This window comes from Bufo gargarizans, chromosome 4 (assembly GCF_014858855.1).
Source record: "Bufo gargarizans isolate SCDJY-AF-19 chromosome 4, ASM1485885v1, whole genome shotgun sequence".
NCBI lineage: Eukaryota > Metazoa > Chordata > Amphibia > Anura > Bufonidae > Bufo > Bufo gargarizans.
Genome location: NC_058083.1, coordinates 451,333,800 through 451,361,354, shown reverse-complemented (window position 1 = coordinate 451,361,354; position 27,555 = coordinate 451,333,800). Strand labels below are relative to the sequence as shown.

Genomic DNA, 27,555 nt, shown 5'->3' with positions numbered 1-27,555 from the left:
GCTTGGTTGCCCTGCCGCAGTGCAGCGACTATCATGCAGCGTCCTCTCGTGTCCTAGCAACCGAGACAGGGCGGGGACTATCACAGCGTTGTAGCCAGGAGCCACCGAGGCCGGGACACGGGAGGACATGGTGGGGGTCTTCACGCTTTGTCGGTGGTCGTGTCCAGGCTGTGAGCCGGTAGTTGTGTCTTGGCAACTATTTTTTGTTTTGTTTTAAAGGGACAGTACACTTAAAGGCTTTCTCATGTTGAATGCAGGCTATTGTTCTGTGTTATCAGCCATTTCTGGCACAGTAGAAGGTGACTGTCATGTTCTCATGCACACAAGCGTACTTTCTCACTGTCCGTATTGCAGACGGTAAATGTCCGGTTCGCAATATACGGACACTGGGCGTGCGCACTCCGTATCATGGATGATATAATGGGTTTGCATCCGCCAGATACGACCGAAGATGGGGCTTCGGCCTCATGCATACGACCGTATTTTGTTTCTGTGTCCGATCAGTTTTTTTTGCGGATAGGATGCGGACCCATTCATTTCAATGGGTCCGCAAAAAACACGGACAGCACACAGTGTGCTGTCCGCATCAGTATGTCTGTTCCGTTGCTCCGCAAAAAAAAATCCGTTAATAATAAATAGTGCATGTCCAATTTTTTTCTAGTTTGCGGACAAGGATAGGCATTATTACAATGGATCCGCAAAAAAAACGGACCTGCAAAACACATACGGTCGTGTGCATGTAGCCTTCACCAGATGCACGGATCGGAAGCCCACGGAAACACTACGAATCGCTTCCACTGGTTTCTGATCTGTGTCTCCGCACTGCAAAAATATAGAACGTGTCCTAGATTTGGCCGTTTGTTACGGATCGCGGACCCATTCAAGTCAATGGGTCCGCATCCGCAAGGGGGGTGCATACGGCCGGTGCCCGTACATTGCGGACTGCAATTTGCGATCCGCAGCCCAGGCACTGAGTAAGTGCACTTATGTGCATGAGCCCTAAGGCCTCATGCACACAACCGTTGTTGTTTTCCGGTCCGTTTTTCACGGATCCGTTGTTCCATATCTGAGGGTTTTTTTTCTCTGATTTAAGTCCTCTTCCGTTCCGTTATTCCACAAAACATATCTGTCTGGTTTCCGTATTCCATTTTTTGCGGATTGGAAACAGTAACTTTTTAATCACCAAGCACATGAGCAATATGAGCTGGGCATAGCATTTCTACAGTATGGATCCACAAAATACGGATGACATACGGATGTGTTCCGTGTGCGTTCTGTATTCTTTTTGCAGACCCATTGACTTGAATTGGGCCTCGGACCGTGATTTGTGGACAATAATAGTACTTGCACTACTTTTTTACGGAACGTCAATACGGAATGCACATGGAGTACCTTCCGTTGTTTATGCGGACCCATTAAAGTGAATAGTTCCGCATACGGTCCGCAAAAAGAACGGAAGCGGAAAGAAAATATGTTCATGTGCATGAGCCCTAAGGGGGAGCCTGGGGGGTGTTTTAATAGTGGCCCCTGCGTTCTAAATTATTTTCCGCCTTAGGTTGGGTCTGTAGGAAACTCCGCCGCCACGTGATTTTGCAGGTAAAGCCAAGCTAATTGTCAGAATTGTGTGCAGGTTTGCCGGGGTCTCAGCCGCGTACATCAGCTTCTCTCTGAAGACCCCTATGTATGCAGGGGCCCGGATTAAAGAGTAACCTCTCCTGACATGTCTGTTTTAGTAACTACCGCATCCCCCATGTAATAGCAATTCTGGAGCGTCTATTGTTATGACTCTATAATGCACCATTCCTTTATTATTCCTGCTAGAAGTTATGTGTGAATTGCTGGCAGTCTGTAATGAAGGTCCAGATGGGTGTTACCAGTTGGGAGTGTGTCCCTGCCGAGTCTGACACTGTCCAATCAGTGCTGCCTGTGTCAGACTGTGAAGGGACGCATCCCAACTGGTAACACCCATCTGGACCTTCATTACAGACTGCTGGCAAATCATTCATATGTTCTAGAAGGAATAATAAAGGAATGGTATATCATAGGGTTATATGAAATGGTGCTCCAGAATTGTTCAGTGCTGTCAGGATGCGGTTGAGTGAAATCAAAACTGAAAAAAAACGTATTCGGCACTAAATACATTGAAAGTCAATAGGCGATGGATCTGTCACCGTTGACTTAGGCTACTTTCACACTAGCGTTGTTTAAATCCGGCGTTCAATTCCGACACCGGAACTGCCCGCCGGATCCGGAAAAACTAGTGAAAACGGATTACTTTTAAATCCTGATCAGGATTTTGATCACAATGAAAGAATGCTCTGGAAAAAATGGATCCGCCATTTATGGACTTTAACTTTTTTTTCACATTTTTCAGGTTTGACTGAACACACGGCGCCGGCGTTAATGCAAGTCAATGGGAAAAAGACCTGATCCGGCGTTCAGTCAAAGTGTTCAGGATTTTTAGCCGGAGGTAAAAATAGTGCATGCTACGGTTTTCTAAAAAGCCTGATCAGTCAAAAAGACTGAAGACATCCTGATGCATCCTGAACGGATTACTCTCCATTCAGAATGCATTAGGATAAAACTGATCAGTTCTTTTCCGGATTTGAGCCTCTAGGAAGAAACTCAGCACCGGAAAAGAAAAACGCTAGTGTGAAAGTACCCTTACATTGTTTTCAGTGCTGGATCCGTTTTTTTCCATTTTCATGATCAGACACAAAACCACAGCTTGCAGCAGTTTTGTGTCCGGTCACAAAACAGAATGCTGGCGGAACGGAAGACACCCTGATGCATCCTGAACGGATCTCTTTCCATTCGGAATGCATGAGGACTAAACGTAAATGTTTTTTTCCGGTATTGAGATCTTCTGACAGATCTCAATACCGAAAAACAACAACGCAAGTGTGAAAGTTGCTTGTAGACATGTTTATACACAGCAGCCTGAACCAACGATGAGTCCCAGACTACCGCAGACTCCCTGTAGGCACGGATCACAGCTCTGCCCTGATGGGCCTGAGCTGAAAACAGGCTAATCGGCAGGTAGTTGTCCGCTGTAGGCGCTGACTTATATGTCACCTGTCAGCTCCTCACTGGACAGTTGCTTTAATGTCTTATATTTTCTTTACTTTTCTAAAGCTAGATGCACATATGCGTTAAAGCTATCCGGCGGGCTGTTCCGGGAGAGGCATAGCCAGCTACTGCTGTTCACTGCCATTGACTATAATGGGCTCCGGCCGGTTTCCAGTAGAGTGCCGGGATTTGGCTGGGCAGAAACTAGTGCAAGCACCGTTCTGTGTGAGACCGAATCCTGGCAGTAATGTCTTAAACAGGCCAGATCCATGCTGGATCCTATTCTAGTCAGCGGAGTATGGCGGTGCTCCGGCTATGCCAGAAATGGTGAAGTCCTGCAGGCCGTTCACCTGCCACATAGTCGCCTACATGAAACGTCCGCTCTGATTTTCCATCACTCGTGCACTTTAGCTCAGTAAAAGCATTATCTTCACATCCGATCAGAAGATTGCAGTCTTGAGAATGTGCTCAGCGTAATTCAGACACTGTACAAGGTTTCTTCCCAGCACGGGCTTCATCCTAATGGCACTTACAGTGCTGCCCATAATTATTCATACCCCTGGCAAATATTGACTTAAAGTTACTTTTATTCAACCAGCAAGTCATTTTTTGACGGGAAATGACATAGGTGTCTCCCAAAAGATAATAAGACGAACTACAAGAGGCATTATTGTGGGAAAAAAACATTTCTCAGCTTTTATTTACATTTGAGCAAAAAGTGTCCAGTCCAAAATTATTCATACCCTTCTCAATAATCAATAGAAAAGCCTTTATTGGCTATTACAGCAATCAAACGCTTCCTACAATTGCAGACCAGCTTTTTGCATGTCTCCACAGGTATTTTTGCCCATTCATCTTTAGGAATCTTTCACACTTGCATTGTCCGGATCCGGCGTGTACTCCATTTGCCGGAATTACACGCCGGATCCGGAAAAACGCAAGTGAACTGAAAGCATTTGAAGACGGATCCGTCTTCAAAATGCGTTCAGTGTTACTATGGCACCCAGGACGCTATTAAAGTCCTGGCAGCCATGGTAAAGTGTAGTGGGGAGTGGGGGAGCAGCATACTTACCGTCCGTGTGGCTCCCGGGGCGCTCCAGAGTGACGTCAGAGCGCCCCATGCGCATGGATGACGTGCCATGCGATCACGTCATCCATGCGCGTGGGGCGCCCTGACGTCACTCTGGAGCGCCCCGGGAGCCGCACGGACGGTAAGTATACTGCTCCCCCGCTCCCCACTACACTTTACCATGGCTGCCAGAACTTTAGCGTCCCGGCAGCCATGGTAGCCACCCAGAAAAAGCTAAACGTCGGATCCGGCAATGCGCCGAAACGACGTTTAGCTTAAGGCCGGATCCGGATCAATGCCTTTCAATAGGCATTAATTCCGGATCCGGCCTTGCGGCAAGTGTTAAGGATTTTTGGCCGGAGCAAAAAGCGCAGCATGCTGCAGTATTTTCTCCGGCCAAAAAACTTTCCGGTCCGGAACTGAAGACATCCTGATGCATCCTGAACGGATTTCTCTCCATTCAGAATGCATTAGGATAAAACTGATCAGGATTCTTCCGGCATAGAGCCCCGACGACGGAACTCTATGCCGGGAGAAAAGAACGCAGGTGTGAAAGAGCCCTTAGCAATGAGCTCCAAATCTTTCAGGTTGGAGGGTCTTCTTGCCATCACCCTGATCTTTAGCTCCGTCCACAGATTCTCAATTGGATTTAAGTCTGGACTCTGGCTGGGCCACTCCAAAACGTTAATGTTGTTGTCTGCTAACCATTTCTTCACCACTGAAGGCCAAGTTTCTCTGCAGACTGCCTGATGTTGTCGTTGAGAATCCTCATGTATTGCTCTTTTTTCATGGTGCCGTTTACTGTGATTAGGTTCCCTGGTCCATTGGCTGAAAAACACCCCCAAAGCATTAGGTTCCCACCACCATGTTTGACAGTGGGGATGGTGTTCTTTGGATTGAAGGCTTCTCCTTTTTTACACCAAATGAAGGAAACATCATTGTGACCAAACAATTAAATTTTTGTTTCATCTGACCATAACACAGAAGACCAGAAGTCTTCTCCTTTGTCCAGATGAGCTTTTGCAAAGGCCAAGCCAGCTTTTGTGTGCCTTATTACTTGGTGGTTGAATAAAAGTAACTTTAAGTCAAAATTTGCCAGGGGTATGAATAATTATGGGCAGCACTGTATACCTCTCAGTATAGACGTCTATGGGGCAGGTGGAAAGTGCAGAAGACTGGGTCACCAGGGAATACCAAACGGAGGGGACTTTTGGCCAGTGTCGGTTAATAGAGTACGATGTGCCTGTGATTTATCATTTTTCTTATCATTCAGTCAAATTGATCTTCAGTCAATGTCAAAGTGCCATTCAGATCAGTGTTATTGATTTTTAGAAGAAATCCCTGAACAGTTCGAAAGGGGCCTAAGCTCCCCATAGAGTGATTACATTCTGGCACAGGCAGACCGGCCATAGACTGTACCAGGAAATGTCCCAAGGGGCATCCGAGCCTCTTACGCTGAACGGAAACATAATGATCTGAATCTGATGCTTTCAGTGTTAAAGGGGTTTTCCGGGAGTTTAATATTTATGACCTATCATATCAGATCAGCGGGAGTCCGACACCCTGCATCCCCACTGATCAGTTGTTTGAAGAGAAAGCCATGCAACATGCAAGCGCAGCCTTCCCTTCATTGTTTACCTGCTCACAGTGTTTACCACCTCTGAGACTTGCACCTGTCTCCAAAATTGATTCCCCTCCCCCACCCCCACCCTCCGAAGTGAAGGAGAGTACTCTGCGCATGCACAGGTGCTCTCCATTCACTTCTATGGGAATTCCAAAAATAACCAAGTGAGCACACTCAACTAATTTTGGAGTCCTATTGAAAAGAATGGAGAGCGCATGCGCAGCAACCTCTCCATTCCAGTGCTTAGCTATTTTCAAAACTCTAATAGCGGTGAATGGAGGGTGGCCGCTCTTGAGTGATGTGCTCTCCTTTACTTCAGGCATCCCGTTCTGGTGATAGGTGATGGTCCCAGAGGTGGGACCCGCACCTATCTAACTTTGATAGCATATCCTGGTGATATGCCATCAAAGTCTGACATGAGACAACCCCTTTAATTAACACTGAGAGCATCAGGTACTTATGTACCTGGCCGGTGATACAATTGAATACTGTGTTGGGTCTTCCTGCCCTGCTGTTCACCCTCATAGGCCACTGGCCACTATATGAGGCACTGTACAAATGGTGCAGGGACAAAAGCCTGTAGGAAGCCTGCGGCCTGCACCAGAGAAGGTAACTTGGAACAGGACTCGGGTATTTTATTCTTCTTCCTTGGCCACTTAGGGAACACACTACTGGGGGGCACTATGGGGGCCATTACTAGTCCAGGCAGCATGCTGAAGGTAGGGTTGGCTTTGTGCTGTGGCCCACATCTTACCTCCTAAGCCACCTTCTCCATATCTGAATTAGATATAATTGGAGGAGGACAGAACATGGCAGCTATTTATGGCCACCACAGACGGACAGCTTCGGGGGGGGGCGGTATTTTGTGCTGCTGCAACAGTATTTTGTGCTGCACTGTGGTATTTCTTACTCCACCTTCTTGTGTTGGTGTCATCTACTTGTGTTTTCTGTCATCTACTCGTTTTCTGTCACTTTAGAACCTCCTACAACATGGAACCACTTTTATCTTTTTTTTCCAGGGCCACTTTAAGTTCCCAGTCCACCCCTGCATTCTGGAAATCAGCAGCAGTCCGTATTATCCTCATGTGTATCTGACATCAGTCATTTTGACCGGGTTGTGTCTTGCAATAATAAAATGCTGTCTATTCAGCGCAGTAAATGTATTCTGTTTCCACAGTGAGAAATCCTCACCCTCAAGCAAGAAGCCATCTTCTCGTCAAGACAACCTTTAATGAATTCTTCATTTACCGCCTTCTACAAGAGTCTTGCTGCATTACCGGGATTTCTGCTGTGCAGAAATGACAGCCAGGCAGAAAAGAGACTCCAGAGCGACTGGCAAAGTGTCCTCAGACCTAGGACCTGTTGCGCCACACTCAAGTCAATCCCTATATACAAGCAGAGCACACAAATCGGAAAGTCTCCCCAGCATTGCAGGCATTGGGCTGGGAATTCAAGATGTCAGGTCAGTCAGTAGTGTGCCAGTCACGAAGACGGCCAAAAGCTTTCTCACCATTGTCAAACCTGAGAAACCTGGGAAGAGTGCTGTCAGCAAGGCAGTTCAGGTGAGAGGGTCTCTTGGCTTCTTGAACAGCCATGTTGTATATAGCGGTGTGATGTATATAGCGGTGTGATGTAATTAGTCCGTGCATCAGGACTTACCGCAGATATTCATGAAGTCAAATGACCCCTTCGAAACTTAAAGGGGTTTTGCACTTTCATTTAACTGATGATCTATCCTCTGGATAGATCATCAGCTTCTGATCGGCGGGGGTCTGACAGCCGGGACCCCCGCCGATCAGCTGTTTGAGAAGGCAGCGGCGCTCCAGCAGCGCCGCAACCTTCTCACTGTTTACCGCCGGGCCGCCGGCCCACTGACGTCACGACTAGTATCAACTAGCGTGGGCGCGGCTAAGCTCTCTTCACTTGAATGAAAGTGCAGAACCCCTTTAATAAATGACTCATAGTATCTAATAAATGACGACATAACACCTTGTTATTAGAATAAAAATGGCCGCAATGCTTTATTAAGGGTAACCTTAAATAACACACTTTAATGGACCAATAAGTTAATAAATAATTAAAAACTTCAATTTCATAAAATAAATAACCATTAAAAATTCCAATAATTACCGAAATCCAATCAGCAATAGCTGAGTGATACAGCCCCTCTAATAAAGCAAAGCGACATAAAACAAAAAAAATAAGAGGGAGGCAGGGCGGGGCGACGATCCAGTCTTAAAACTGGCCCAGGAGCGCCGCCGAACCCCACATTTAAGGACACCTTTTTTTTTCCGCTGTTATCATAAACACCAATCAGTTGTCCGGAAATATCCCCCAGTAACAAACTGCACCAATCAGTGAAGATCCTTGGCTTTCATAACAAAATCAGGTGAGACCGGCTAAAACCAGCTGATGCTGGACGAACCTTTTCAACTTGAGGTAAACCTGTCAAAAAGAGCGAAAGAACAAAAAGGTGGGGCGGAGAAGTAGGAAACCATACAACATACTAACATATGGTGTCCCCCAAGCAAAACGCTCTGGGGGGCCTGTACATTCTATGGGATATTCTCAAATCATGACCAGCCGATGGGGCCTGAGGACTGGAGTTGAGGAGCTCTGAGATATAGAGACCAGCTCCTAAAATGGAAGTTTAGGCACTCTTATCAGAGATGATGTAACCTAAAATAAAAGTAGGGTCCTACAGATGAACCTCTCCTTTACTATTCTGCTCAGTATTCCAGGAAAGAGTATGTACAAGTTCCCCCTACTGTCTGAGCAGGCTGATTCCCTTCTGCCTTCTTTCCGAACATTAGAGCATAAGAGCAAACTTATCAGGGTCTCTTTCTCTGTTGACCCCAGAGATAACAGTAGATTGTGCTCCATTCTGTAAGGTGCCCATATACATTAATGTTGGCTGAACCTGTGTCTTGTCTTGTGAAAGAAAGATTTGAACATGCTCAATCATTTTTGTTCTCAGGGAAGATAAGTTGCCACCAGAAGAGATGTCTGGCAGTGGTTTATCCCCCTTGCAGAACAAGAGGACAAGTATATGAAGGACAGGGGAGTGTATTTGGGAGGAATTGTGGTTGCCCGAACAGCTGTTGAAGGTGCATGGCCTCCTTTAGACAACACATCCAAGCCTTTACCACCTCCTTTCGCGTTCAACTTAAAAACATTTCCCAAGACTACTCAACAAGCTGCTGTGTGTCACCAGTTACAATAGAAAAGTGTAGTAAAAATAATAATAGTAAATCCCCCATTGGTCTTTTCTGACCTTTTGAGGGATAGACCATTAAAGAGGTATTCCCAGCTGGGGCACTCACTGGGATATGCTATCAATGTCAGATAGGTGTGGGTCCACCCTCTGCGACCTTCTCCTGTCTCCAGAATGGGGCCCGCAAAGTGAAGGGAGAGCAGCCACTCGTGTGACCATCCTCTATTCACCGCTATGGGACTGTTAAAATTAGCAGAGCACTGGCTCAGCTACTTCCAGAAGTCCCATAGCGGTGAATGGAGAGAAAGCCGCGCATGCACTTCTGGGGCCCCGGTCTGGGTATAAGAGGTGGGACCAACACCTATTTGATGGGATATCCTAGATGAGAATACCCTTTTAAAAATAATTAAAAAAAATACAACAAAAAAACATTCCCCACACTAATCATTGTCATAGTGAAAGCCAAGACCAGATTACCCGAAAGTAGACATGTAATATATCAGTTCATAGTAGATAATGACAAACGCAGATAGAAAGTTTTTTTGGGGGGGGCAGTGTCATACACAGCATTTTGTAACAGTTTTTGATGCAGTTTTTTGAGCCAGAGCCAGAAGTGGGTTGGAGGGAAATGAGAAATATAAAGGAAAGACTTGTACTTCTCCTTCCTGGTGGATCCACTACTGGCTATGGCAAAAAATGTCCGCAAAAAAAGCTGCGTGTGACACCACCTTAAGGCTACATGCACACGACAGTGAAAAACGGACATGTGATGTACATTTTTTTTTAACGGCCATCACACGTCTGTTTTAAGACCAACTGTAGTCTATGGGGTTATTCACACAACAGTTTTTTTTGACTGTCAATGAAAAATGGACGTAAAAAAATAGAACATGTTCTATCTTGTCCGTTTTTCACTGACAGACTGCTCCCATACAATTGAATGGGTCCATTTTTAACGTCTGTCTCTCAGTAAGGCATCAGTGAAATAAACGTCCATTAAAAATGTTTTTCACTGTCGTGTGCATGTAGCCTTAGGGTATTACAAAATAGCTAAAATGTAAACATGCATTTTTGTTTTAAGTATAAGCCTAAAAACCCTAAAAGAAGTATAAATTGTGTGTAAAATAATGATATGCTAAGAAACTGCATTGTTCCCTAAAAAATAAAAAAAAATAATGTCTTTAGTCGTTAAATTGACCCATGGGAAAAAATGGATAAACTTTGTCTGGTCCTGAAGACCACAATGACCCGGTCCTGGACCGCTTAAACCACCCTCAAACAGCTCCCCTCCGATGCGTCCTCAACTCCACTGCCCAACTTACACATCTCGGTTCTCTGCGAAATTCATTACCCGAGAGGAGCCGGTTCTGTCATTTTTTTTTTCTTATTGGTGCTTCTACTGACACCATCCCATGGGTTTGTAGAACCTATACATGCTGGCCGAGAGCTACCAGACTCGTACTGATGGAGACGTATGGTGGCCCATATTCACGTTGTATACCACACAGTCCCAAATAACCACTTTTACCTTTGTTTCAGGACTGGAATATGAGATATTCCAAAAACAAACCTTGGAGCAACGATCGGATATAAACTACCAAAGCACTACTAGTGGCAGGAACCTTCTGGTTTTTTCCAAGGGGTTTTCCAGTAATAATGATTTATTTATTTTAGCAAGTGCCCACAGCCTGTCCCCTGAAGACTCCTACTTACCTGTTCCCTGTCGCTCCAGTCCTCCAAAGTGCAATCCTTGCACTATACATCTGGAAATGTATGGCATGGTTATATGCATGCTCCAGCGGTGGCCACAAGCAGCATGTCACTGCTGAAGCCAGTCATTGGTTGGAGCAATGCATGTGACCATGCCCATGGACGACCGGATGCAAACAGTGCGGGGACTGGAAGATGGAGGCAGCTCGGAGGACTGGAGTGCCATGGAGCAGGTAAGGTGAATATTCTCTTTACTTACTAAACAATCAGTATTACCTGAATGGACCAGTATGGAATCATTGTATTACTCTGGAGATCAAGAACATTTTTTCTTGCCTTAGGTATCCTCTAATGAGGAACATTTGTTGCTTTCAAAAATAGAAGCTTTAAAAAAAGAAATTTGTTTGCTGAAATCATCTTTAAAAGAGAAAGATAATCTGGTTACGGAGCTGAATGAAATCATCAAAACCAAGGTATAGTGGCAGGACATTTGTAAAAGTTGTTCTGTGGTATCTATCTATTATATATCTATCATTTATCTATCTATCTATTATTTATCTATCATTTATCTATCTATATCTCTCTATCTATCATCTATATCTCTCTCTATCTATCATCTATATCTCTCATATCTATCTATCTATCTATCTATCTATCATTTAGCTCTCGATAAGCTCTATCTATATAGCACCCCTCTATCTATCTATCTATCTATCTATCTATCTATCTATCTATCTATCTATCTATCTATCCCCTCTCTCTATCATCTAACTCTCTATCTCTATGTATCTATCTCATATCTATCATTTATCTATCTATCTATCTCTCTATCATCTAACTCTCTATCTCTACTATCTATCTTCAGATTCACAGATGGATAGTCCTTAATTTGTGCTTTATGGGACTTCATACTACGAATATTTTATACCCTCTCACGAGCCAGGTGATAAATGTTAGATCTGTGGGGGTCTGACCTGCTAGACTGTCACCACTTGCTAGGACAGGGTACAGTAGGGTGGGTCCCTCTACACCAGCACATCCAAAGAACCTGATGGAGGTTAGATGGAGACATTCAGATACTATACAGACATGCAGATCATGTTACTGCCTTGTACATATCTTCTAATAACTGGAATGCCCTCTGATTTGGCAGGAGTGGACTGGTCATCCATCTAAGGCTACTTTCACACTGGTGTTATGGTTTCCGTTTGTGAGATCCGTTCAAGGCTCTCACAAGCGGCCCAAAACGGATCAGTGCAGCCCCAATGCATTCTGAATGGATAAGTATCCGCTCAGAATGCAACAGTTTGCCTCCGATCAGTCTTCATTCCGCTTTGGAGACGGACACCAAAAGGCCGCTTGCAGCGTTTTGGTATCCGTCTGACAAAACTGAGCCAAACGGATGCGTCCTGACACACAATGTAAGTCAATGGGGACGGATCCGTTTTCACTGACACAATACAGCACAATAGAAAACGGATCCGTCCCCCATTGACTTTCAATGGTGTTCAAGACGGATCCGTTTTGGCTATGTTAAAGATAATACAAACAGATCCGTTCTGAACGGATGCAGACGGTTGTATTATCTGAACAGATCCGCACCAAACGGCAGTTTGAAAGTAGCCTAATGTGTATGGTAGTAGGCCAGCTCTTCCCTCAAAAGCAGATGTGGGGGGGGGGGGGGGGGGGGGATGTCAGGCATGTTGGATTTCACAAGCTATATAAGCTGCCGCCAAAGATGTCTGAGAACACAAGCACACTCAACTCAGTGGGGGGGTCAGGAGGAATAAGTCTAAGGGTCCATTCACACGTCTGCAAAATGGGTCCGCATCCGTTCCGCAATTTTGCGGAACAGGTGCAGACCCATTCCTTTTTTAATGGGGCTGGAATGTGCTGTCCGCATTTGTGGATCCGCACTTCGGTTCCGCCCAAAAATAGAACATGTCATTTTCTATGAGAGCGCCGGCGATATGTGGTCCGCAAAATGCGTAACGCACATTGCCTGTGTCTGTGTTTTGCGGATCCGCAAAACACATACGGAGGTGTGAATGGACCCTTAGTGTATGACCAGCCTAAGACCCCTGTGAAGATTGATCTCGGGTCTGCAGGCTTCTCACTCAATGTCTGAATGACTCCCCATCTTGATTGGTCTAGCAGTGTTTTTCTAAAGAAATTCTGAAATGCGTAGTTGGCCTAGGGTGCGATTTTATAATGTAGAAATATTAATGGATGTTTTCCAAGAGTTGGAGAAAAGTGATGAATAACCTTCTGGTTGATGATTCAGTAGCATCGTCAGCCATTATTGATTGTAGGCTAAATGTGGCCCACACCATTATTCCTATTGTAAATCGATAACTATGGGACTGTGACATTTGGATCTTCCATTAACCGTGTCTCATTCATCAGCAGGATCCTATTAGAAACCCGGCTCTATGCACTTACTATAAGTAACCCTTTCAGTCCTAGCTCTTAAAGGGAGAATCCAGTTGTGAGAACTTATCCACTATCCACGGGATAGGGGCTAACCTTTAGATTGGTCGGGGTCCTGTACCCTTTGGGGCCCCCCATAAATAATGTTAGGCATGTGCACTGCCACTTCATTCTGGACACAGCAGAGTATGGCGCTTGGCTATTTCTGGAACTCCCATAGAGATGAATGGGGTGGCAGTGCGCATGCCCAGCCTGCAGCTCGGGAGGCTCCCAGGGGTACAGGCTCCCCGTTCTTGTGATCATTGGAGGTCCCAGCAGTAGGACCCCCACTAATCTATTAGTTATCTCCCGTCCTGTGGAAAGGGGATAACTTCTCACAACCGGAATACCCCTTTAAAGTGAAGCGCCAGGTATTACTAGTAAAGTCATGAAAAGTGACCTACCAGAGGATTCAAAATGTGAAAAGTTTTTGTTTTTTTGTATTAATATATTTTTTTTAATTCTACACTGGTTTATAGGCCCAAAGCCTGAAGTTGCCGTACTGCTCGCCTACAGAAACTGCCTGTGGATCCAAATAAAAATATATATACTGTAGATACCCCACATATATACACATAACCGCCATTAGTCAATCCAGGTAGGATGTATTTGGAGATCTGAATCCACACAAGGTCTCTGTGACAATAATACATCCGAGAAATAAGAAGAGGACATCATAATCACTCAGTAGTGCAGCCTCAGGCTTTGGGCCATAGTTTCCAGTGATCATATCCTCACACCGAAATTAGTAAGTATGATGATCTGGGAAAAATGGAACCTGGTTACTAAGGGCAACTGCTTCTATTCTGCTCTTCTTTACAGACTATGCAGTTTACCAGAGACATGGAAAATGAAATAAATGGCCATAAAACCACCAGGCAGACACTGGAAAGAAGCCAGAGGATAGTGGAGGAGAAGGAGCAGCTACTGACTGAAAGTATCCAGCATCATGAGAGAGTCCAGCAAGATCTGCAGGATCAGGTAAGTATGGGGACTTGGTCACATGTCGCCTTTTATATGTGATATTAAATTAAAGGGGTTGTCTCACAAAAAATATTCTACATTAAAAAAAAACAACAACTGGATCTGAATACTGCTGGGATTGCATGTAATTAAAAATGTAGTATAGTCGCTGAGTCATTCAATAAAATGTATCTGTATAGCGCTACCGGCTGTTTGTTCTTTTTATTTTTCTGTCCACCTCATTAAGGTGGTCGCACATACTCAGTAGCATTCTTCAACTGCCACCAGCCATATCGACTGTTGGAGACGTTGACAGTTAAGCATCATGCACACGTCCGTGAAACACGGTCCGTGTGATACCGGCCTGGAGCGCACGGCGTCATTGGTTGCTATGATGCCCTGCGCTTCCTGCTGCCGCCGCAGTACAGTAATACACTGGTATAGATCATACCAGTGTATTACTGTACTGTGGCGGCAGCAAGAAGGGCATGGCATCATACCAACCAATGACGCTTTGTGCTCCTGCACTCAGAAGAAATCCAGGCCGGTATCACACGGACCGCGTTTCACGGACGTGTGCATGAGGCTTTACGCGGAGAGAGCTGCAGCAGAAATGGGGAGCCGTGACAGGGAGAAATCTGCAGCAGGAAGCACTCCCTGAATTGGGAGCTTTACATAAGTTTAGCAGAACTACTGGAGCAATGAACGGGGAGCTCTCTGAATCCACGTGAGGTACAGGGCTGGTTCTAGCTTTGTTAGGGCTGTTTCATACGAGCGAGCCCATTGCGGGAATCGCGGTCTGTATGTGAGCGTGATCCTCCGTTCAGGAGCGCACGGCATTATCATGATTTAGAATGCTGTGCGCCTCTGCTTGACCTTACAGATACAGAATCATAGTGACAGCTTTATGTTACTACGATTAAGTAGAAGTAAGGCCAAGCAGAGACACACAGCATTATAAATCATGATAATGCAGTGCGCTCCTGCAAATCCAGAATGGAGAGTCGCGCTCACGCACGGAGCGTGATACCCACATTGGACTCCCAAGTGTAAAGCAGCCCTGGCTTATATGATGTCCGATTTTCATTTTTATACGTTAATCATGGGATATCCCCTTTAAGCTGCCATATTTCCACCCTTATTAAGTATGAAGAGATGCTGGCATCACTACGGGAGCAAACCCAAAAGGAGGTCAACATCAGGGATGAAAGGATCGATAAACTGAAGCAGCAGATCTCAGCGCTTTTCAAAGACAAGTCATGGTAAAATTCGCACAGCTTATTTATGCCTTAAAAGGGTTGTCTGACCTCAGACACTGGGGGCATATCCCCCCTCTGGGATCCGCGCCTATACTTAGAACGGAGCCCGCACCGCACATGTGCAGCCGTCCTCCATTCATTCCTAAGGGAGTGCTGAAAATAGCCGAGAGGTGTGCTTGCCTATTCTCCGCACTCCCATTGAAATTAATGAGAAGCGTATCGTGCAAGCGCATCCACCACTCTGACGCTCCCATAGGAATGAATGGAGGCAGCCGCACATGCACGGTGGGCCCTCCTTCACTTTGCGGGCTCCGGGCACATCTTAGAGATATTCTCCCAATGTCTGAGGAGGGACAACCCCTTTCAATTTTCAGCAGTGTCTCTTACACTATACGGCAATGAAGGTGCAGTGACGTGACAACTACTGGGGATTACATTTGTGATTGGCATTCAAGGGGGCTCAATTTGCACCTTGCAATGGTGCCGGATGACCAATTCTGTTTGGAAAAGCACCTTTCCTGTTCTACATTCATTTCTACGCAAGTTATGGAGACACATTTGTATTATAAATGAAGAAAACATCCTTCCTTGTGTGTCTTCTCTTATAGGGAACATAAGAAGCAGATCGAAGAACTTCAGAAGGAACTGAAACGATTGGCAGAAGAAGCTCATGTGCTTCGAGGACAGATGAAGAGACAAAACGTTTCAACACATGTAAGGTCTTCACCTGTGATTGCTCTGAGCATTTCAGGCACGTGATCTGGGAATGTCATGGTCACACTAACTGGAATTCATTTATATCTGGCCTCATATTCGCCGTTGTGTATACGGTATAGTATAATATAATAAAGTGAGTGAACGCTACTAGAGCCTAAGTTCTCACCTTGGGGTATGTGTATTACTCACATGGGATCCTGCCCTGCTTTTAATAGCCAGCACAGTGGTTATGATCATAGACCTGGGGCTACCTTGATGTAATTTATTTGAATATGGAGTATCTGGCTTGGTAATTTAGTGAAGTACGTTTAAGGCTCCATTCACACGTCCGCAACCTGTTTTGCGGATACACGGAGCCACGGATCCGCAAAACACGGAAAGCGGCAATGTGCGGTCCGCATTTTGCGGACCGCACATTGCCGACACTAATAGAATATGCCTGTTCTTGTCCGCAATTGCGGACAAGAATAGGACATGTTCTATTTTTTTGCGGAAACGGAAGCACGGATGCGGAAGTGCGGATCCACAAATGTGGATGCGGACAGCACGTTCCGGCCCCATTGAAAATGAATGGGTCTGCACCCGTTCCGCAAAATTGCGGAACGGATGCGGATCCATTTTGCGGACGTGTGAATGGACCCTCAAGGGAACCTGTCACCATCCTTATGGAGAGTGCCTAAATGCTGTGAGGAGTCTTATAGGCCTGGCAATGCTCCTCTGGAATTCTGGGTAAATTATATGCAAATGAGCTCTTAACACGCTCTGGCTCCAATGCTACCAGATTTAAGGTAGCTATCCCATAAGCCAATGTTCGGCCTTCTTTGCTCTGCACTGATGAGCGGCCATCACCCCGAAACAGCTGTACGCAGATGAGATGCTGGCTTAGTTATTAGCCAAGTCATGTCTCAAAGCCTGTTTAAAAGGTCAAGCATTGACTTATAGGATAGCTACCTTACTTCTGGTGGCTATCCCATAAGCCAATGTTCGACCTTCTTTGATCTGCATTGATGAGGGGCAATCACCCCATATGCAGATGAGATGCTGACTTAGGCTTTGAGACATGACTTGGCTAATAACTGTTTAAAAGGTCAAGCATTGACTTACATTTGGTGGCATTAGAGGCTGAACTTGCTAATTGCTCATTTGCATTCCTTCTTCATGCAAATGTGGTATACTCTTCAGAAGGCATGTTATAGAGCAGGAGAAGCTGAGCAGAACTCGTAGTTTATGCATTAAAATCTCTGCTCTTTCTGAGTAGTCCAAGTGGTCAGTTTTAGCAGTTAATGACGGCTATCATTTTATACACACTTATACAGGGCAGGCTGTCAATCACTGATAAGACTGCCTACTTGGCTACTGAAACCAGAAAGAGCAGAGATTTTAATGCACAAGTTTTGCTGCGTCATTTTCCATAAAACTCCTGCTCTGTAACATGCTGCCTGCAGCTTGCACTGCGTTGTATGGTTCAGGTTCCCTTTAATACTTTTAGATCATAAATACTAGAGCCGGATATCACAGTCCTTCCAGCGAGGGGATGTATGGGGTGCTGGCTAAGTGTGCCACTCACGTTTTAAGAAATTTCTGGGGTAAACCCGGTTACATGAGAACCAGGATTATACAGATTTTCAGTTTTCCAAGTAGATGTGTGCAGATCATGTAGTAGATGTGTGCAGATCATGTAGTAGATGTGTGCAGATCATGTAGTAGATGTGTGCAGATCATGCACATTTTCTATTGTTGCAGGAATGTCAGAGGTGTAAGTCACTGATGTCGGCCCTCGAGGACAGCCGGTTACAACTAAAACTGAAGAACAGGACAATAGAAGAACTGCAGTCGGTGTGCCAAGGATTTCAACATCAACTCCAGGAACAAGTATGCCACTTAAATGAAAGGGGTTGTCCAAGTTATCTTGTTGATGACCTGTCCTCAGATCAGTGGGGTCCGACACCTGGCCCCCCTGCCGATCAGCTGGTTGAAGAGAAGGCACGCACCATACCAGCGCTGCCTTCCTTTCATTGTTAACCTACTTGCCGATGCAACAGCAGCGGTGAGCAGGTGTAGTCCACCCTATGCCGTCCCATTCACTTCAGTAGTACTGCTCGTGAGGTCCAGAGCACGCTGGGTCCGGTTTTCATTCAGAACATCTCTGTACTTTACTCCAGTTAGCTTTCCTGCAACCTTGACCAGTCTCCCCGACCTTCACATGATGCTGCTGCCACCACCATGCTTTGCTGTAGGAATGGTATTGGGCAGTGCCTGGTTTCTTACAAACATAACTCTTAGGCTACTTTCACACTCGCATTTTGTGTGGATCCGTCATAGACGGATCCGTTAAGATAATACAACCGTCTGCATCCGTTCAGAACGGATCCGTTTGTATTATCTTTAACATAGCCAAGACGGATCCACCTTGAACACCATTGAAAGTCAATGGAGGACGGATCCGTTTTCTATTGTGCCAGATTGTGTCAGTGAAAACAGATCCGTCCCCCAGTGGCGTAGCGTGGGGTGGGGGCACAAAATTGCAGGGGGCACCAGGCAGCAAGCACTTCAATGAGGGCCACGGGAGTCTATGGCTCCCGTCCCCTCCGTCCTGCCTCATAGGCTTCAGGCTAGTGGCCTAAAGCCTATGAGGCAGTAGAGCGACGGTAGTGGCTAGAATGGAGTTGCTCCTGGCAGGTATGATGTCGGGAGAAGAGGCGGGGTCTTGTCAACCAGGGGGCGGGGCCTCAAGATTTGCAGGAGATCCTACAGAGCACGTTGTTGGAGAGAGGAGCAGAGGCTGCAGGTCGGTATGTGGAGGAGAATAGAAACTGTTATTTTTACTTGGGGGGCTTTTTGCAGGGGCTGAAGGGAGGAGGAATAATCCTTGTACTGGTGACTGTATGTTAGAGGGGTCTGAAGAAAGGGGGGGTGATATTATTTACATAAGAACGTATGCTGGAGGGGCTGAAGGCGGGGGGGTGATATTATTTTACATGGGACTGTATTCTAGAGGAGCTGAAGGCAGGAAGAGTGATGGATTTTACATGGGACTGTTTGCAAGAAGGTCTGGAAGGCAGGGGGAGTGATGTATCTTACATGGGACTGTATGCTGGAGGGGCTGAAGGCAGACGGCAAAGAGGGAAGGTGATATTATTTACATGGGACTGTATGGTGGAGGGGGCTGAAGGCAGGGGGAGTTTTGTATTTTACATGGGACTGTATATTGGAGGGGCTGAAGGAGGGGAGTGATGTATTTTACATGGGACTGTATGCTGTAGGGGCTGAAGGCAGGGAAGTGATGTGTCTTACATGGGACTGTATGCTGGAGGGGCTGAAGGCAGGAGAGTGATGTATCTTACATGGGACTGTATGCTGGAGGAGCTGAAGGCAGGAGAGTGATGTATTTTCCACGGGACTGTATGCTGGAGGGGCTGAAGGCAGGGGGAAGGTTGTATCTTACTTGGGACTGTATGCTGGAGGGGCTGAAGGGAGGGGCAGTGATGTATTTTACATGGGACTGTAAGCCGGGGGGGCTGAAGGGGGCCATAATTATTACTATAATACATAGGGGGCCGTAAATATTACAATAATACTACAAAGGGTGCCATTATTATAATAAGAATACAGAGGGGCCATTATATATTATAATTCTACAGAGGGTATTATACTTATGGGCACTACAAGGGGAGGGGAGGTCTGTTATCTGAGGATGATAGTAAAGTGAGGAATATAAAAAAAAAATCTGTGAAACTCTGCAGAGACGAGACGCGGTTAAAAGAAGGTATCATGAGGGTCATATCTCCGAATGAAGACACTGAGGAAAGTCTACATCACAGGAGATGTCACTGGATGTAACTGGTATGTGCTGTATATTTCATAGCAATGTATGTTATGTCCATCCAAATATCAGTTTGTTTGTTTTTGGGGGTGGGGGTTGGATATACAATTTTGCCCACACTGCCGAAGCCTGACCCCAGACTTCAGGTCACACTGTGTGTGTTCTAAATTCTGGGGCCTCACACCCATCTACTACATTATCTGTACTCAGAAAGTTATCCCTGTGTTATCTGTGGTGTTACATAGGACTGCAGGTGACATCTGCTACATTATCTGTACTCAGAGAGTTATCCCTGTGTTATCTGTGGTGTTACATAGGACTGCAGGTGATATCTACTGCATTATTTGTAATAAAAAAGGGGGCGTGGCCACAGGTGGGGGGGTGCAATACTTTGCTAACGGATCCATCCCCATTGACTTACATTGTGTGCCAGGACGGATCCGTTTGGCTCAGTTTCGTAAGACTGACACCAAAACGCTGCAGGCAGTGGCGTCCGCCTCCAAAGCGGAATGGTGACTGAACAGAGGCAAACTGATGCATTCTGAGCGGATCCTTATCCATTCAGAATGCATTAAGGGCAAAACTGATCCGTTTTCGACCGCTTGTGAGAACCCTGAACGGATCTCACAAGCAGAAAGCCAAAACGCCAGTGTGAAAGTAGCCTTAGAATTGAGGCCAGAAAGTTCAATCTTGTTTCACACAGGCTGAGTCCTTTCAGGTGCTTTATTTGCAAACTCCAGGCTTTCACATGTCTTTTACTAAGGAAATGCTTCTTTCTGGCCACTGACATAAAGCAGATTGGTGGAGTGCTGCAGTGATGGTTGACCTTCTGGAAGTTTCTCCCATCTGCACACAGGATCTTTGGAGGTCAGTAAGAGTGACCATTGAGTTCTTGGTCAATGGTCACCTATCTTATCAAGGTCCTTCTCCTCCAATTACTTTGTTTTGTGTGGTGGTCAGCTCTTGGGAAAGTCCTGGTTGTTCCCAACTTCTTCCATTTAGGATTCAAGGCCACTGTACTCTTGGGAACTTTCGGTGCAACAGAATTGTTTTGCACATACTCCTGTCTCTGAGCTGTACAGGCAGTTCTTTCCTCCTCATGGCTTGGTTTTTGCTCTGATATGCATTGTCATCTCTGAGACCTTATGCAGACAAGGGTGAATCTTTCTAAATCACATCCAGTCAACTGAATTTACACATGTGGACTCCAATCAAGTTGTAGAAACATCTTAAAGATGATCAGGAGAAATGGAAGGCCCCCAGAGTGAAATTTCAAATGTCATTGGTCTGAGTACTTACTTCCATGCAAAATTGTATTCTTCCCTTTTTTTCTAAATTTGCAAACATTTCTAAAATTCTGTTTTCACTTTCTCATTATGGGGTATTGAGTGCAGATTGATGGAGGAAAGCTTGATTTTTTTATTTTATTTTAGCACAAGGCTGCAACATAACAAAATGTAAAAAAAAAGTAAGAGTCTGAAGACTTTCGTGTGTGTATATATATATATATATATATATATATATATATAATGTGTGTGTGTGTATATATATATATATATATATATAAATATATTTACAAAATAAAAAAAATGGGCCGCACTCCAAATAGTAAAAATGAAAAAAATCTTTATTTACCCCAGTGGGAGATGCGACGTTTCGACTCTAGACAGGAGCCTTCCTCCTGTCTAGAGCCGAAACGTCGCATCTCCCACTGGTAAATAAAGATTTTTTCATTTTTACTATTTGGAGTGCGGCCCATTTTTTTTATTTTGTATTTTTGTATTGGCCTTAATCTGTATTGGGCTGCTGCACCCACCAGCTTGCATCAGGGCCACCTGCTGCAGCTCAGGCAAGATGGCCGCCCCCCACAATCAGGTTCAGTAATTTATAATAAAAAATCTACAATCCGAAAATAAAAACAGATCAGAAAAAGATGTGTGGCACTGCCTGGTTTTAACAAAAAATTGTAGATGACATTTGTAGTTTTTAACGTGTAGTTTTTGATGGTTTTTGCAGCCAAAAGGTAAAGTTACATGTGTGATTTCCAGCTTACAGAACATAACTAAAGGTGTCTGAATGCTCAACCAGATAATGTTGTTCTGTGTTGTCCAAGTGCTGAGACCTGTCACCTGCGCCTGCGCTGTATCTCCTGGTCTCAGCGCATTTCCTGCTGCATTGAGCAAGCGCCGAGACCAGGAGATATAATGTGGCACAGATGACAGGTCTCCGCGCTTAGAGAACACAGAACAAGGGCTGAGACCAGGAGGGCAGGTACAGGAAGACACGGCTATACCCAATGTCTAGTGCTGTCAATTGAGGGGAAAGGGGGCAGGACTGGAGGTGAAGGGGTGCAACAAACTGGTGCTTCGACGGCTTTAGCCGGTCCCATGGTGCTCCTTTTAGGTCATTAGAATATGAATAAAAATGTTTTTTTTTCTCAGCAATGTGGCCACCGATATTCATAATAAAGGTATTATTTTTTTTATCAGCGGATTGATCATGCTAACAAAGATGCTCTAAGGACCCCATACACGTTAGTGTATTGTTGGCCGAACCCACTGAGAACTCCAGGTTCAGACAACAGTCTAAAGCCCCCTGCACACGAACGTGTGCTTCCCGTTGCCGTATTGCGGTCCGCATTTGCGGATCCGCAATACACTGGTGCCATCACTTGAATGGGTCCGCAAATGCGGAATGGTGTGGAACGAAACGAAACCCTACGGAGGGCTTCCGTGGGGTTTTGTCCTGTAGTTCCGTTCCGCAAAAAGATAGAACATGTTCTATCTTTTTGTGGAACGCCGGATCGCGGACCCATTCAAGTAAATGGGTCTGCGATCCGCTGCGGCTGCCACAGGGACTCGTGCATTGCGGCCCGCAGCACGACCACGTGGGTCCACACGTTCGTGTGCAGGGGGCCTAATGCAGGGATCATCAACCTCCAGCACTCCAACTGTTCAGAAACTACAACTCCCAGAATGCTTCATTCACTTCTATGGCAGTTAGAAGAGCAGCTGAGCATGTTTGCATGCTGAGAGTTGTAGTTTCACAGCAGCTGGAGTGTCGAAGGTTGCTGATCCCTGGTCTAATGTGTGGGGGGAGAGAAGGAGCGGGTAAAGTAAATATTTTTGCCCAATCCTTTTGTTCTCCGGGGAGATAATAAGCTGCTGTCAGAGCTGTTTTCTCCTCTCTCCCCATTGAATACACAGCCAAACTGAACATGTACGGGGGAGTGAGGAGAGATAGCTGTCCACCGAACAATCGTGGACAATTCTTTATTGTGCTGTCCCCTGATATCAGCAGCAGAGTAATGCATTAGGTCAGGTTGTCACAGCCGAGTTCCTGGGTAGTACATAGGTCTCATTACTGTGGTCAGCTGGTGCCAGTGTCCGCAGCATCCGTACTGGTGATATGGGCGATGAGTGCAGGTAAGACGGCATCCGTACTGATGATATGGGCAATGAGTGCAGGTAAGACGGCATTCTGTACTGATGATATGGGCAATGAGTGCAGGATGGCATTCTGTACTGGTGATATGGGCAATGAGTGCAGGATGGCATTCTGTACTGGTGATATGGGCAATGAGTGCAGGTAAGACGGCATTCTGTACTGGTGATATGGGCAATGAGTGCAGGTAAGACGGCATTCTGTACTGGTGATATGGGCAATTAAATGAGTGCAGGTAAGACGGCATACTGTACTGGCGGGTAAAGTAAATATTTTTGCCCAATCCTTTTGTTCTCCGGGGAGATAATAAGCTGCTGTCAGAGCTGTTTTCTCCTCTCTCCCCATTGAATACACAGCCAAACTGAACATGTACGGGGGAGTGAGGAGAGATAGCTGTCCACCGAACAATCGTGGACAATTCTTTATTGTGCTGTCCCCTGATATCAGCAGCAGAGTAATGCATTAGGTCAGGTTGTCACAGCCGAGTTCCTGGGTAGTACATAGGTCTCATTACTGTGGTCAGCTGGTGCCAGTGTCCGCAGCATCCGTACTGGTATGGGCGATGAGTGCAGGTAAGACGGCATCCGTACTGATGATATGGGCAATGAGTGAAGGTAAGACGGCATTCTGTACTGATGATATGGGCAATGAGTGCAGGATGGCATTCTGTACTGGTGATATGGGCAATGAGTGCAGGATGGCATTCTGTACTGGTGATATGGGCAATGAGTGCAGGTAAGACAGCATTCTGTACTGGTGATATGGGCAATGAGTGCAGGTAAGACGGCATTCTGTACTGGTGATATGGGCAATTAAATGAGTGCAGGTAAGACGGCATACTGTACTGGTGATATGGGCAATGAGTGCAGGTAAGACGGCATTTTGTACTGGTGATATGGGCAATGAGTGCAGGTAATACGGCATTCTGTACTGGTGATATGGGCAATGAGTGCAGGTAAGACGGCATTCTGTACTGGTGATATGGGCAATTAAATGAGTGCAGGTAAGACGGCATACTGTACTGGTGATATGGGCAATGAGTGCAGGTAAGACGGCATTCTGTACTGGTGATATGGGCAATGAGTGCAGGTAATACGGCATTCTGTACTGGTGATATGGGCAATGAGTGCAGGTAAGACGGCATTCTGTACTGGTGATATGGGCAATTAAATGAGTGCAGGTAAGACGGCATACTGTACTGGTGATATGGGCAATGAGTGCAGGTAAGACGGCATTCTGTACTGGTGATATGGGCAATGAGTGCAGGTAATACGGCATTCTGTACTGGTGATATGGGCAATGAGTGCAGGTAAGACGGCATTCTGTACTGGTGATATGGGCAATTAAATGAGTGCAGGTAAGACGGCATACTGTACTGGCGATATGGGCAATGCATGAAGTTCTGAGAGCAGAATTTACAATGCAGTTAAAAGCTCACAGCCATGTACACCAGGCCTTCAGTGATGGGAATGTGACACTAAGGCCCCTTGCGCACGAACGAGCAACCGTCCGTGGGGCAGCCGCAGCGGATTGCAGACCTATTCACTTTAATGGGTCCGCGATCCGGCCGTTCCGCAAAAAGATAGGACATGTTCTATCTTTTTGCGGAACAGAAGTACGAGACGAAACCCCATGGAAGCACTCCGTAGTGCTTCCGTTCCGCACCTCCGGATTTGTGGACACATTGAAGTAAATGAGTCCGCATCCGTGACACAGAACGGTGCCTGTGTATTGCGGATCCGCAAATGCGGTCTGCAATACGGCCACGGAACGCACACGTTCGTGTGCAATAAGCCTAATTCTGTCCTATAGTATTTACTGACCTCTCTCTAGTTTTATTCTTCTTATGTATCATGTTGAAACACATACTGATAATAATTACTTCTTTTTTTTTTTTTCCTGAAGGAGAAATTGCAAAGTTTACTTGTAGACAAAGACAGCAGGAACCAAAAATAACCCAAAGAAGCCGGAATCCTGCAAGTGCTTCATCACTTTTCAGTGCCTTACCGCTGGGAGATTTGTATGACCAGATCAGCGGCTTCTGTAATAATTGTATAATGGTCCTTAATCTGTGCTAAATCAGAACACAAAGCGATATGAAATGGAAGATGTGGAGTGGTGTCATTACTACAAGTCCACTTATGGAGGTTTTATATCCTGCCCAGGAGGCTCAGCTTTCTGCTCATTTTCCAGAGGAGCGGTGCTGTGCTTGTGTACAGATCAATCTCCATGTATCACATTATTATGACCACTTCTCCTGTAGAAAGTATACACAGTGTCTCGTGCCAGAGGATACATTTGGTGTACGGTCAGACACTCTATGCCACCTATTAGTCGGCTTACTTTGTGACAGACAATGTCATATCCGTACGCCAGTCTTGATCTCCCTGCAGATGCCTCTTAATAAATTAGGTGCACGCCTGCCATGCACCAGATACTGAAGTCTACGCTGGCAGACTTCTGCCACTACCAATGCTATAAAAAAATGCCGAGAAGGTTAATAAAGTCGCAAATTATGGTGCTCAAGACGTGTGCCATAATTTGTGACTTATTTACGCCACAATAGTGGCCTAAAGGTCTTGATAAACGCCCCTGAATGTGTCAAAATTTAGGTGCAAGATGATGCATCAAGCAACTCCCCTTGGCGATTGAGCATGTGAACGTAGCCTTATAGGCATTGCAGTATACCAATGGAGTGCTGGTCCCGGATCCATATCCGGCACAGCCACCGAGAATAACAAAATGTAAATCATTTAGAAAAATTATCCGGAAAAAAAACCCAGCCACAAGTGTCTTATAAATATTTAGAACATTTATTTCAGATGACATAGCACGCTGCCATTTGTTTTATTAAAATAGACTATTTTATTCTGATCAGAAAGATCGAGAACTGTAATTATTTACAACAGTTTCCTGACATTACAGTGGAGCAGGAAAGCATCTCATACACCAGGCTGACATCTCCCACGAGGACTGTGGTGTGGACGATGCTCGGAAATCAGCATGATGTCTAAGCCACGTGACCGTACCCTAATAGTGTGAGAACAACAGTGACATATGCCATCAAATACCCATAGTAGTCATTCACAGCCTTGTACCTTTTCTCCAAAAGCAATTCATAGCAACTAATGCGAGACCAATTAGTCTGGAATCAGATGTGTTCTTGCGAAAAAAGGTTTAGACTTTTGGTAAATCTTGTCCAAATATTCAGAAAGAGGGAACATGTTATCAGCCATGCCCTCTATGTAGACATCACGTTAGCCGTCTAAGCGCCATCTCATATGGGCGTGCTTTATACAGCCTTTCTGGATTCATTAGATTTGTTCTCGCCAAACTTTATAGCCCTCATTTTGTTTATGCCTGGACTAAAACATATTTCCACGTAGCTAGATCCATGTGATGACTTCTCCAAGCTCAGCTGAAGAGAACCGCACCTACTAAATGCCAGCAGCAGAACAGAGGGGTGAGATCTGCTCTTCTAAGGCTGGTTTCACACGGGCGTTGCGGAAAAATGTGCGGGTGCGTTGCGGAAACACCCGCGATTTTTCCGCGCGAGTGCAAGACATTGTAATGCGTTTTGCACTCGCGTGAGAAAAATCGCGCATGTTTGGTACCCAGACCCGAACTTCTTCACAGAAGTTCGGGCTTGGGATTGATGTTCTGAAGATTGTATTATTTTCCCTTATAACATGGTTATAAGGGAAAATAATAGCATTCTGAATACAGAATGCTTAGTATAATAGCGCTGGAAGGGTTAAAAAAAAAATAAAAAAGTTAACTCACCTTATCCCCATGATCGTGTAGATCCCGGTCTGTTCTTTAGCTGTGGGCTGAATGACCTTTGGTGATGTCAGATCACATGCTCCAATCACATGGTCCATCACCATGGTGATGGAGCATGTGATATGACATCACCACAGGTCCTTTAGCCACAGCTAAAGAACAGACCGACCGGGAACTAGGCGATCATGGGGATAAGGTGAGTTAACTTTTTTTATCCCTCCCAGCACTATTATACTAAGCATTCTGTAGTCAGAATGCTATTATTTTCCCTTATAACCATGTTATAAGGGAAAATAATACAGTGAATAGACTGTCACCTAGAACCCATGCGTGGAAATCGCACCGCATCCGCACTTGCTTGCGGATGCTTGCGATTTTCACGCAACCCCATTCATTTCTATGGGGCCTGCG

General features: G+C 45.5%; 1 protein-coding gene across 1 annotated transcript; it reads left to right on the top strand.

The window, feature by feature from the left end:
• The first annotated feature begins 74 nt into the window (after nt 1-74).
• Nucleotides 75-26,964, top strand: LOC122934220 (spindle pole body component 110-like). The gene is made up of 8 exons (XM_044289525.1): nt 75-178; nt 6,940-7,324; nt 11,028-11,159; nt 13,978-14,136; nt 15,265-15,380; nt 15,986-16,091; nt 17,838-17,966; nt 25,267-26,964. Exons 2-8 carry the CDS (start codon nt 7,061-7,063, stop codon nt 25,315-25,317), a joined length of 957 nt encoding a protein of 318 aa, XP_044145460.1. The 5' UTR covers nt 75-178; nt 6,940-7,060; the 3' UTR covers nt 25,318-26,964.
• The last annotated feature ends 591 nt before the right edge of the window (nt 26,965-27,555 follow it).

Coding starts and splice junctions, on each gene's coding strand:
- LOC122934220 (XM_044289525.1), top strand. CDS start 7,061: ATGACAGCCAGGCAGAAAAGAGACTCCAGAGCGACTGGCAAAGTGTCC. Junction 7,325..11,027: donor CTGTCAGCAAGGCAGTTCAG/GTGAGAGGGTCT, acceptor TTCTTGCCTTAG/GTATCCTCTAATGAGGAACA. Junction 16,092..17,837: donor GACAAAACGTTTCAACACAT/GTAAGGTCTTCA, acceptor CTATTGTTGCAG/GAATGTCAGAGGTGTAAGTC.